Source organism: Barbus barbus, assembly GCF_936440315.1.
Source record: "Barbus barbus genome assembly, chromosome: 48".
NCBI lineage: Eukaryota > Metazoa > Chordata > Actinopteri > Cypriniformes > Cyprinidae > Barbus > Barbus barbus.
In genome coordinates this window covers 3415326-3427385 of record NC_136726.1, presented here as the reverse complement: position 1 = coordinate 3427385, position 12060 = coordinate 3415326, and the positions used below count along the sequence as shown (strand labels likewise).

General features: G+C 41.1%; 1 protein-coding gene across 2 annotated transcripts in view; it reads right to left on the bottom strand.

The window, feature by feature from the left end:
• The window catches only part of LOC306867068 (kinesin-like protein KIF21A), a 50424-nt gene that overhangs the window by 33513 nt on the left and 4851 nt on the right, over positions 1 to 12060 (bottom strand). For both annotated transcript variants that reach the window (XM_079412548.1, XM_079412549.1), the window contains exons 2-8: positions 4255 to 4477; positions 3519 to 3701; positions 3146 to 3295; positions 2924 to 3058; positions 2603 to 2782; positions 2349 to 2464; positions 270 to 465 (exon numbers count right to left, since the gene is read on the bottom strand). In XM_079412548.1, the coding sequence (XP_079268674.1) occupies positions 270 to 465; positions 2349 to 2464; positions 2603 to 2782; positions 2924 to 3058; positions 3146 to 3295; positions 3519 to 3701; positions 4255 to 4477 (1183 nt within the window). The remainder of the gene's footprint in view (positions 1 to 269; positions 466 to 2348; positions 2465 to 2602; positions 2783 to 2923; positions 3059 to 3145; positions 3296 to 3518; positions 3702 to 4254; positions 4478 to 12060) is intronic.

Below are 12060 nucleotides of genomic sequence, written 5' to 3'. Positions count from 1 at the left end.
TTACAGCAAACAATGAACCAGACTATTTAATATTGAGCAAGCAATCTCATTGGCTGCAGAATGAGCAGAGACCAATCAGCTTGTGCAATGTAGTAAATAATGTCACAGCAGACTGCATGTAAGGGATCCATCAGCCTGTGTCTAGATTTATTTTTAGATTTAGAGCTATATATGTTGAGGATACTCTGAAGACATGCTGGAACTGAAGTCCAACTCAGATAGAAAGTTCTCAGGCCTAACATCTCTTTGCTATCACAGCAGAATCTCACCGTTCTGTACTCCATGAGCTCCATCTGCAGTCGGGCGATCTCCGTCCTGAGTGCGCTGATCTGCTGGCTGGCCTTGTCTTGGTTCACCATCACCTTGTTCTTGATGTTGCGAGCTCTGTTAGCGTACTTCAGTGTGTTCAGGGTTTCCATGAAGTCCTGATCTGATGGGCTGATGCAGGCGATCATCACTGTTTGACTAAGAAACCGGAGAGAATGTCCAGCTTTATTTATTTACTCCTACTGTCTAATGCTACAATGCCAAATAAATATTTTGTCTGGATGTGGATCAAGTCTGCTACATCACAATACATTGTTGAAAATGCATTCCTAATGTTGATATTATGATCCGAATTAAATCATTTTAAGCTGACCAGTCAAAAATTGTCATTATCGTGTTATAATGCAGTTATTATCCTGTTATTACACTGCTAATCCAAATTTGTATTCTGATTATGGCAAACATACAGTGAAAAGCGCTTCCTACTAATTTTTGAAGAACTTTAACTGAATTTGACTATTTTTTAGATTGAAAAAGTGTATTTTAAGTCTTCTGAAATCATATCATAGCTTTTGACTAAATTGACTGAAATTTAAGTTGTCATTCAATGATAATATTCATTAACATCAAATATGGAACAAGTTGTCCAGTGTGACATCAATGATATTTGGTCAAGAGACAAGCAAGAACAAATTTTGTTACTGATATCCAATCTGACATGTTTGATTTCAAAGCTAAAACGAGAGGCAAAACTATCAATGAACAATGCTTTGAATTTCGGTCTGCTCTACATACAAACAATTGGATGACTTCATAAGATTTGGTGCACATGGACTACTTTTGTTTTTATGCCTTTTATATATTGACAGGCATTGTTACTTCAAACTATCATTGTATGAAAAAACTAGCGATCGACCGATATTGATTATTTTATAACCGATACCGATTATTTGCATGTTTATGTGCCCGATAACCGATATGCAGAACCAATATTTATTTACTGTTATAAAGTAAATAAATGATTGAGTATTTAACTTCGTAATATATTTCACCACACCAAGGCTATCTATATAGACATCGATGTGCGGTAGTGGAGAGGTACAGTGATAGAATGAACTTTCCTTAATAAGTCAGTGCAAAAATTAAAAGACCCGTCAGCTTTTGGTACTAAGATGCATGGGGAGCTCCACGGGCTACTACTTGAGATTATGAAATACCTGCTGACAGCGTGGTTTATCTATGCATTTGCACAGAACTATACTCAATCTGCGATCACTCGCGGAGATAATAAATAATTAATTTCCAGTTGTATTTATTTAGATGTTTATTAGCGAAATAATGGTTATATAGTAAATGTTAGGGTGTTTTAGACAAGTGAATTTTGTTAAAAGTTACATGTGGAGGCCGTGCTGGAGCATTTCCTGAGCATCAACCACATCAACCCGCTGAGTGAACAGCAATATGAAGCGGCTTCATGAGACTAATGATGATCAAATATACAACAGAGAGAGAATTAAATTCAGCGCTTTTATTTCCAACATGTGCTCATTTCATGGCTGCGTATTATTTAATTCAGGCAAAGTTACATCTTTATTGGGACAGTACTTGACGGATTATTTTACATGACTCTGTGAGTTGCTCTCTATTTCTTAGAGCCAAGCTGCATAACAGGCGTTTATGTAATGCATCTAATTTGTGCATTAATGGCCATGTTAAATAAAGTTTACTAACTACAGCAAATCAAGTACCTACACGCCGTTGTCGTCATCTCGTCTCCCCTCATACACGCTGCAATGGCGATCTTGCGCAAAATTCTCAAAACACCCACAAGATGGCGGCATTTATCTGTGAATCCGATATTACAAAACCGATACCCGATTATGGTAAAGTGCTTAAATATCGGGAAAATATCGGTACATCGATATATCGGTTGATCTCTAGAAAAAACCTTCTTCAAAATCACTCTTAATGTTTCCAAGCAGAAGTAACAAAAGTAACAAAAAAGCATTGGAACAAAATGAAGGTGAGAAAATAATGACAATTTAAATTTTTGGGTGAACTTTTTCCTGTAAAGCACAGACCTGTTTCCTCCCAGTGAATCCTGCAGAAGGCGAGTGAGTTTGGAGTCTCGGTAAGGCACATGTGTTGATCGTTTGCTTCTGTCTCCTAAAGCACTGATGACATTCCCTAATGCCAGCTGCATCACAGCGAGAAAAGAGCAGAGGAAAAATCCCGTTTCAGTTCACCTTATATAAATCTAGCCTGACGAAATCTGTGGGTGATTAATATGCAGTTTTATTAGGTGTCGTTGTTTAATAATATTACTCGCTCTGACCAATCCACAGTTAATGGAGATGCCTTCTTTGGCTCGGTCCCCTGTGGCCCCCGTCCTCTTGAGTCTCTCTGATCCAGCCAGATCCACGAAGTGAAACTTGGCTGTGAGCGTTTCAAACTCTTCCATCTCAGACGAGCTGTTGGCCAGTCGATTGTCTGTTTCATTGTCCTGCTCTGGGGGCTGAGAAAACATACAAATAGACTAGATGGTGTGTGTTCAAAAATGGCATTTTGTCCTGTCACATTTTGCTGTGTTTTTACTCAACATGGCAGCTGTAGGAATGTGACCGCAATAACTTGTACTTAATAAGACGGTGCTTACGTTTTCTGCGGGTGCACAAACACGCACTTGGCAGATGTGAATTGTGAAGATGGCGTGAGATCGAGAGCTCTGTACATTCATCTGAGTGCTAGCAGTGGTGCGGGAGAGAGCGCCCAGCTTCAGAAACTGCATCATCTACAACACACATATCAGTATAGTCACTTACACTTTATGCATAATTTATGGATACAATATCTTGGAAAATAAATGGCTGACTCTCACTTCTGCCTCTGAGGAGACTGTGCGTGTTGTCAGGCCTACAGTGTAGATGCTGCCGTTGGCGTCCTCGTGGATTTTAATGTGAGATTTCTGTTTCCTCATCTCCATGTCACGTGTGGTGTCGAAAAGATCCAACACCTCCTCATTATACAACTGAAGATACATGCATAGAGAGAAGACAGACCATACAATATTAACTAAACAATTCATATTGAATATTAATATAATGTATAATCATTATGAATGCAATTTAGGTTTGCCATTTTTCTGAGTTTTTCTGAGGACTATCTTTTAGTCTGACCAATGGTAGTTAGGGAGGAGAACAAAAGGATCATTCAAATAATCAAGTAAAGCACCGTCCACAAAAGCTCTGTACCTCCAGAAACTGTGCGCTGATCTTGAACTCTGGGACGGGTCGACCCTGGTCTGCGGCCGCCTGGCGTCTCTGCTCGATGCCTTTAAAGAGGTGACTGACCGCCCGCGGGATGATGCCCAGCTCCTCGTCTAGTATGGCCACGTCAAAGCCCGTGCCCATCGTATACGTCTTCCCCGACCCTGTCTGAGATCCAACACCAACATCTGGTCAGTGTCCACACTTTGTTTCAACTCTTTAATAAACACTTCATTATGTATTTTTTAATACCGTTTAATACTGGAAAGCTGCTTTGACACAATCTGCATTGTAAAAAGTGCTATATAAATAATGGTAACTTGACTTGGTTGCATTTAAATAATAAATACATTTGATATCACATTTAATAATCTCAGTTTTTGTCTAGAGGGTGGCACATGTTTCTTTCTGCTGGAGTTCAACGTGTCTGTCTGGTGGATGAGTGAGACTGTTGATAAATCAGGATTAACACCGTGCCACAGGGAGAGACAGACAGATATCAAATGCTGTTTGGAGGAAGTCAGCCATGAAATGCAGGTCACAGGCAACACTGGCCATAAATGAGACAGACAACATGAAGAATATATGAATGTCAGAGCAGAACTCGCGCATGTGAAACTAGGTCAAATCCAGACCCCTTTAACCTGTCGTCTTAAATGATCTTGGATGTAACCAGACGTGTCAAAGTCAACATGAAATGGCATTTTCTAGAAACACAAACCTGTCCGTAGGCAAAAATAGTGGCATTATAACCCTCAAAACACCCTTCGATGAGTTTCTCAGTGCAGTTGGCATAGATGGTGTCCTGCGTCGAGTCCATGTCAAACACATAGTCATACGTGAAGGCCTTGTCCTTTCCCAGGACCACCTGGGGTTCGCCAGGGGTCACAAACGTGCAGATGTGACATCCTTCAATCTTCTCCTTTGCCAGCTGAGGACGAATCCTGTGACACACAGAGAGAGAGACATGAAATATCCTTAAATGACTTGCACAGTCACGCTGAATAACAATGAGAATCTCCTGATGTGTTGATAAAGTGAAAATTAGTCATCTAAAATAGGACTGTAATTACTGGGTGTCTGACTGCAAAGAATAACATGTCTAGCAAGAAATTTTACATTTCAAAGATGAAATCTCTGTCAATTTGATCTAAACAAAGAGATGCTTCCTCACATTCAGCAAGATACAAAACAATTCAGATTTGATTCATACTTGCAGCTACATAAGCTTGATTTCTCAAGTCTGTATTGATTTCGTAATATGAAGCAAGCTTCATATTTTACTGTAACCATATAATCAGTGCTGGGGAAAGTTACTTTTAAAAGTAATGCATTACAATATTGCGTTACTCCCTAAAAAAGTAACTGATTACGTTACTTAGTTACTTTTTATGGAAAGTAATACAATTGATGCTGAAATTAGATGTTTTGCAGATATTCTTGATCTTCACATTAAAAAAACAGAGACAAACTCACAGACACACGTCAATCAAATACCGCAATCGATATAAAAACAACAACAACAAAAAAACCAATATTGGTCCATCTCTGCGTTTGGTCTCTAGAAGTCTCTATGATATTCTGGTAATACAATATGGCTCTGGTCCTTGATCCCTCTCTCATCTTTTTGTTTACCAAGCAAAAATTGTTAGTCCAATCACTTGTAACATCACACCTCTCTTTAACAAGCCATATGATTTGAGGTATCATTCATGTCTGTAGCACACTAAGTATGGTTAGTTCATATCACCACTCTGCAGTAACAGCGATGCATGCATGGCTCAGTAAACACCTCTATAAAGAGACACTGATGTCACTTTCTGTGGCGCACCTGACAGCAGAGGCTGAGCTTTCACTCCGACTGTGAGAGACGCTTTTGTTTAGAGCACAATTCACTGACAGCAGCACAGAGAGACTATTGTGTGTGTGTTTGATACTGGATCTGTCCTGTACTGAACACCAGAGAGAGAGACAGATATGTGGGTGAGAGACACATAAGCAGAGGATGGGTTGGAGCCAGTCTGTAAGATCAGTATTGTTTGTGTTTTAAACCAGGACAACATAATTCACATTGCAGTTCTATACAGGGAAAGTCTACAAAAAACTATAAAGAACAGACTGAAATGTCCGAACTACTGCCGCCACTGCTCTTTTCTATTGATCTCATGTTTAGACCCGCCCTCACTTGTGAACAAGAACTCAAGATACTTGAACCCCTCAACATGGGGAAGCAACTCACTCCCTGCTTGAAGTGGGTAATCCACCTTTTTTCCGGCTGAGAACCATGGCCTCAGATTTGGAGATGCTGACACTAATATCACCAGGCAAGGTCAGCAAGTTCCCATCCTGACTTAAAAGAGCCTGGACCAGCCTATACTTCCTCAAATAAGCCAACTGATGGTTTGCAACAGTGACAGGCAGCAAGAACCTTCCAGCAACAGCTCAAATTCCACAATCGAGACTTTGAACAAAGCCCATTCGGACTGCATGTCTCCAGCCTCACTCAGGATCAAGGAGTAGCTCCTCTGGAGTTGGGAGTTAAAGACCTTCCAGACAGGATGCTCTGCCAAATATTCCCATTTCACCCAGATGATTTGCTTTGGTTTCCCCAAGTCTGTCCAAAAGCTTTCAGACCCCCGTCATCTTATTCAACTTACCAATAGTTGGTGATCCATTGACAGCTCTGCATGTCTCTTTACCAAGTGTCCAAAACATACGGCCACAGGTCTAATGATATACACCAACACGAGCTTTGACGTCACCCGGTAGTACTACGAAGTACCTTGGTGGTACTCCTACCAGGGCCCAACCCAGTGTCCGAAACGGCTGGACACTTTGAACTGGTTTGGGACATAAGCACAGAACACATTCAGAATATTTCCCTGAGAGATGCCCCTCTTGTCTACCGAGTTCATGACCATGGCGCAGAGTCCGCTTGTGAGTATTCCCACACCTTCTAGTTGCCTCTAATCCTGGCTGACTGCAGAGAAGGAGCTAGCCCAACCCCTATCCAGGTGTTTGTTTCCAGAGCCCGAGCTATGTCTGGAGGTGAGGCCATCTATATCTAGCTGGTATCACTTAACCTCCTGCACCTCTGACTCCTTCCCCACCAGAGAGGTCACATTCCATGTGCCAAAACCTAATTCTGTAACCAATGTCCTGTCTTCAGGACCCTTTCTCCGCCTGCCGCTCATTGTATATTGCATTGGGTCCTCTAATCTTCCCCTTGCAGTTGGTGAGGTCACAAGCACCGCTTCTCCGCCGGGGCTGGTGCCAGAACCGGTGCCCTAATTGGTAATTGTTTTTTGGGTTTTTATTTTTGGCTAAGCCCAAATGTGCCACATGGGCCAGAGCCGGTAAATAACTAATACGTAGGATATAATATACACATAAATGGGGCAGTCGTGACCTAATGGATAAAGAGTCGGTCTCAGGTCCAGCAGGGATTGTAGGTGGGGGGAGTGAATGTCCAGTGCTCTCTCCACCTTCAATACCACGACTGAGGTGAGACCCTTGAGTAAGGCACTGAACCCCCAACTGCTCCCAGGGCACCGCAGCATAAATGGCTGTCCACTGCTCCGGGTGTGTGCTCACGATGTGTGTGAGTGTGTGTGTTTGTTCAATACTCACTGCTGTGTGTGTGCACTTGGATGGGTTAAATGGGTCACCATACTTGGCCACTCGTCACATCCTTTCCTTTCCTTTCCTCTGGCTTAACTCCACAGACAGCTAAACTAACAAGCATAATTCAGAAATAAAATTCATATTACAAATATCCAGTAATTGCATATCAAATATCCAATACAACTAAATGATCAATATTCTGAATATCCTATGTCGACCAGTGGAAATATGGAAAACACCAATGAATAAGATTTAATAGGGTCTTTTTCAGGGAGCAATTTCATAACATTTTATAACCCTATCCCAAAATGCTCATCTTTCCAATATAAATCAGTTATTTACAGCAATTTACATACAAATCTTTGAACTCATTACACTAATGAATGCAATAAAACCCTCCATTATTAATCTCAAAATTACAAAGAAAATAATTCTGAAATTAGACGTCTATAGACAAGTCTCTGCCTGTCATGGTCACATCCCTGAGGCAGCTTCATACAGACGGTATAAATCATTAAAGCGTGATCTCGACAGCCTTTCACTACTCCTGGGAGGAACCTGGATCATCTTTCCTTTCCAAAATTCCAAACTAATCCCAGATGAAAGAAAAGATGACAGGAATCACGAAAAGTGCCAAAAAAATGAAAAATAAATAAATAAACAAAATGATAACATCAGACTAGATACTATATATCAATGCATGTCACCAAGAGAGGAAGATTTAGTTGAATTTGGTATGGATGGACAGGCTTGCATTATGCAGGAATCTCTCTGTGTCTGTCATGAGTGCGGTTTTCCTGTCCTGTGACAGAATGTAGGCCACTACTGGATCTGCTGCTGTTTAACCTTAATTCCTCATTCACACGCACTCGTGTCTGAGTTCACAGCGATTTTTGACTTTTAGCTCAAATGAACGATTATTACAGTGTCTACATGTTTCTGACAGTAAACACAATAATGAAAAAAACACAGTCCCTGACAGTGACAATCATTATAAAGGATGTTGCTTTTTTTAAACAAGCCTGTGGTTTGTTTTATAATGAATAAGCAAGACTGCTCTGTTCAGCACTGTGTATAATATAAGGATATTGGATATTTTGGGCATTTTAGAGAATTGTGACTTTCTGTGTGTTAATCTGCCACACAGATCTCCAGAGCTGCTGAGCTGTTTCCAGCAGCATTTCATTTGGAATATGTAACTTATTAAAATGGCTAAACACACAGAAACAAGGTCTTCGGTCAGTACTGCACCAAAAGAAAGCTTGGTTGAGCTGATCATTGCATTATTATTTTTATTATTATTATTTAGTCATTTAGCAGACGTTTTTATCCAAAGCGACTTACAAATGAGGACAACAGAAGCAATCAGTTGTCGTATTAAAACACTAAAAACAGATCCAAAACTAAAAGCTAAAACTTTAGAAATACTACCTATATACATTTGAAAAATAAAGAAATTAAATAAAAATGACAAATGCATACAACAAAATGTCAAAACTTAACATTTAAATGAAAAACTACAAAATAAAGCTAAAAACAATTCAAAATATTAAAGAACAAAAGGTATAAGAGTATAATAATGATTCTAACATAACATGGGAGATATATACAATTACAGTACTGAACTGTGCTTCCCTGAATATTAATAGTGTTATTGGAAATGTGATTGGGGCATGAGAATGCCCATAGCAGAAATGAACCAGTGGTCGTATCTATGCCGACAGACAGTCTCTATGTGACACAGTGAGGCGGCACAGCATGAGTTTGTGAGCGCATACACAATCACAGCATGTGTGAGAGCCAAGAGACGAGAGCACAGGCTTAATTCTGTCACACAGGCCTCCCGAGACCCACTCGAGGGAGAACCGGCACTAAATACAGCATGAGATATAATGGGAGTAAACAGATATCAGATGGACCCAGATGCATTGTGGGAAACAGCAGAACAGTCCGTCTGAAATAATCAGCCTGTTCTTTTCTGTCTTGGCAGTGTATCAAACATTTCTAGTGAAATCACAGTCTCAGAGACATTTGGAAGAGCATGAAAAGACAGAGGGCAACAGGTACGATGGGTAAAACTAATGGCGTTTTCAGGTTTTCAAGCAAGAGAGCGTTCTTTGTTCTGTAACTAGAGCACGATGTCAAACTCAATCCAAATGCATTTGACTTGTTGCCATTTTGTCCCACAGTACAGCAGAAGTGTCTAGGGCTGTCAGACAGGTGCATTCTGGGTTTCAGAAGGCTGTAAACAGTAAACACACCAGGAAAGATACTTGCACATTCCTTTAGTAGAGCATTTGTGAGGTCAGACACTGATGACGGATGAGATGAACTGGCTCTCCATTCTAATTAATTCCAAAGGTGTTTGATGGGGTTAAGGTCAGGGCTCTTTGTGGGTCGGTCAAGTTCTTCCACACCAAACTCATCCAACTATGTCTTTTTGGGCCTTGCTTTGTAAACTGGGTCACAGTCATGTTGGGATAGAAAAGGGTCTTTACCAAACTGTTCCTACAAAGTTGGAGGCATGGCATTGACCAAAATGTCTTAAGATTTACCTTCATTGGAAGTAAGGGGTCTAGCCCCATCCCTCTTCCACAAAATTTTACAGGTGGCACAATGCAGACGGGCAGGTGATGTTCTCCTGGTGTCTGGTGCCAAACAAAGTTCATAATTCATCACTCCACAGAACAGGTTTCCACCTCTCCACAATCTGACGTGCTTTACATAACTCTAGCTGATGCTTTTTATTGTACTTGGTGATGTGAGGCTTGCATGCAGCTGCTTGGTCATGGAAATCCCTTCCATGAAGCTCCTACTGCACAGTTTCTGTGCACTCGGTGACCCCGCTGCTGTTCCTAAACACTTCCTAAAAAGTGGCATCCTATCATAGTACCATGCTTGAATTCACAGACCTCTTTAGAATGACCCTTTTTTCACAAATGTTTGTAAATGCAGACTGCATGGTCCTTGATTGTATACATCTGTGGCAATGGGTCTGACTGAAACAACAGAATTCAATAATTCAAAGGAACATATCAATTAAAAACAATACAGGGGTTGGACAACTGAAACACCTTGTTTTAGACCACCATAATTTATTATTATGGTGTAGAGCAGGGCTGGGCAACTTCTGTCCTGAAGGGCAACTCTCCTGCAGGGATTGGCTCAAACCCTAATCAAACACACCTGAATCGATGTCTTCAAGATCACTAGAAAGCTACGGGCAGAAAGCCCTCCCCCTGCCCCCACTGGTCCGCGATCATATTATTTTATTTGCGTCTGAACCACGGTTTGTTTGCGTCATCAAGCCAGCAGCTGTTTACCCTGTTGCTTAGTAACGACGGCGCAGGAGAAGGCGGCAAAGTGCATAAAATTGCTCTCTGCACTTTTATATATTGACGTTTTTGAACCGTTCATTTTGCTTACAAAGCTTCGCATAAAGGCACTTACGTTTGTACTGCAAATGCTCTAAAGAGTGCTGAAGGCGAACAGAAATGAGACATACAGCTTTCTGCTTGCAGCGTCAGTCCCGCTCGTCAGGAAAGTGAGTGAAACACACACAAACACACATTTTTATCAAATAATATGTCATTAATAGCGGTTCACTTCTGCGATTTGGTACGATTGCATTCACCTCATCAGCGAACTGTACTGGAGTTCACATGAACCGTACCCTAGACCACCCTTTTTAAGCAGACTCAGGTACGGTTCGCGGGTGCGCACCCGGGTTCGGAAGACAGCGTTCACATCATCCAAACGAACCGAACTCTGACGTCAATCGAACCCAGGTGCGCACCAAAAGTGCTAGTGTGAAAGCACCCTTAGGATACAATGTTTGAATGTCCTCCAGAATGGTTCGGTAGTGCTTGGTAGGGACATGCCCATCTAGATCAGTAGGGAATGGCATGATATTTTCCGCTTTTCCACTGGGGCTGGTGCCAGAGCTGGAGCCGGTGCTTGGCCAAGAGTGCACATGTTCAGAACCAGCTCACACTTTTACTGGTAGGGAGAACCCTCTACATCAGCAGCATGAGATGGAATAGCATGTTATCTCTTGCAGAAGGAGAGTGTTGGTCTCGTCTCCCAACCACTGCTGATCTGACGTATATAATTGTTAATTTACCTGCTCCACCCACTGACATCATAGGTTCCCTTGTTTTAGACCAGCAAGGTTTCGTGGGTGGCTCGGAAACAGGATCTGGGCACCGGCTCAGAACCTTTTTGAGTGAAAAATCATAACTTGGTTCCCAATTGAGCACCAGCCCCGGTGGAAAAGCTGCATTTGAGAACCCAAACCAGGGGTGGACTGGGGCCAAAAAGTGGCCCTGGACTTTTTGGCACAGAGCGGCTCACCAAACCCGGTCCGCAACACACCGCACCACACCATAAATGACTGGCATATTCTTGACATTATAATTAGTCTTTTCTGGTGTATATGACAAATATTAAATAATTTTAAGAATTTTTACGAGGGACAGTTTAATATCACTAAAGTTAAATACCTATATTATCAGTCCATATGACACAATGCTCTGGTATCTTCTAGAAGACTTGAATAGTGCAGAATGCGGACTGTTTTTATGGGCCTTTCTATTGGTCGTATACAGTATTTGTCCTTTTGCAGGAGCTTGACATCTATCATTTTAAGGAAGAGAGCTCCAATAGTGGAAAAGAGTATACTAATTATTTTGATAATGAAAAATACAGTAAACAGTACTGTGAAATATATAATGTTACAATTTAAAATAGCTGTCTTCTATGTGAATATATAGTAAAATATTATTTATTTCTGTGATCAGAGCTGTATTTTCAGCATCATTACTCCTCCACGATCCTTCAGAAATCATTCAAATGTTCTGATTTGCCACTCAAGAAACATTTCTGATGTAAATCAATGTTGAAA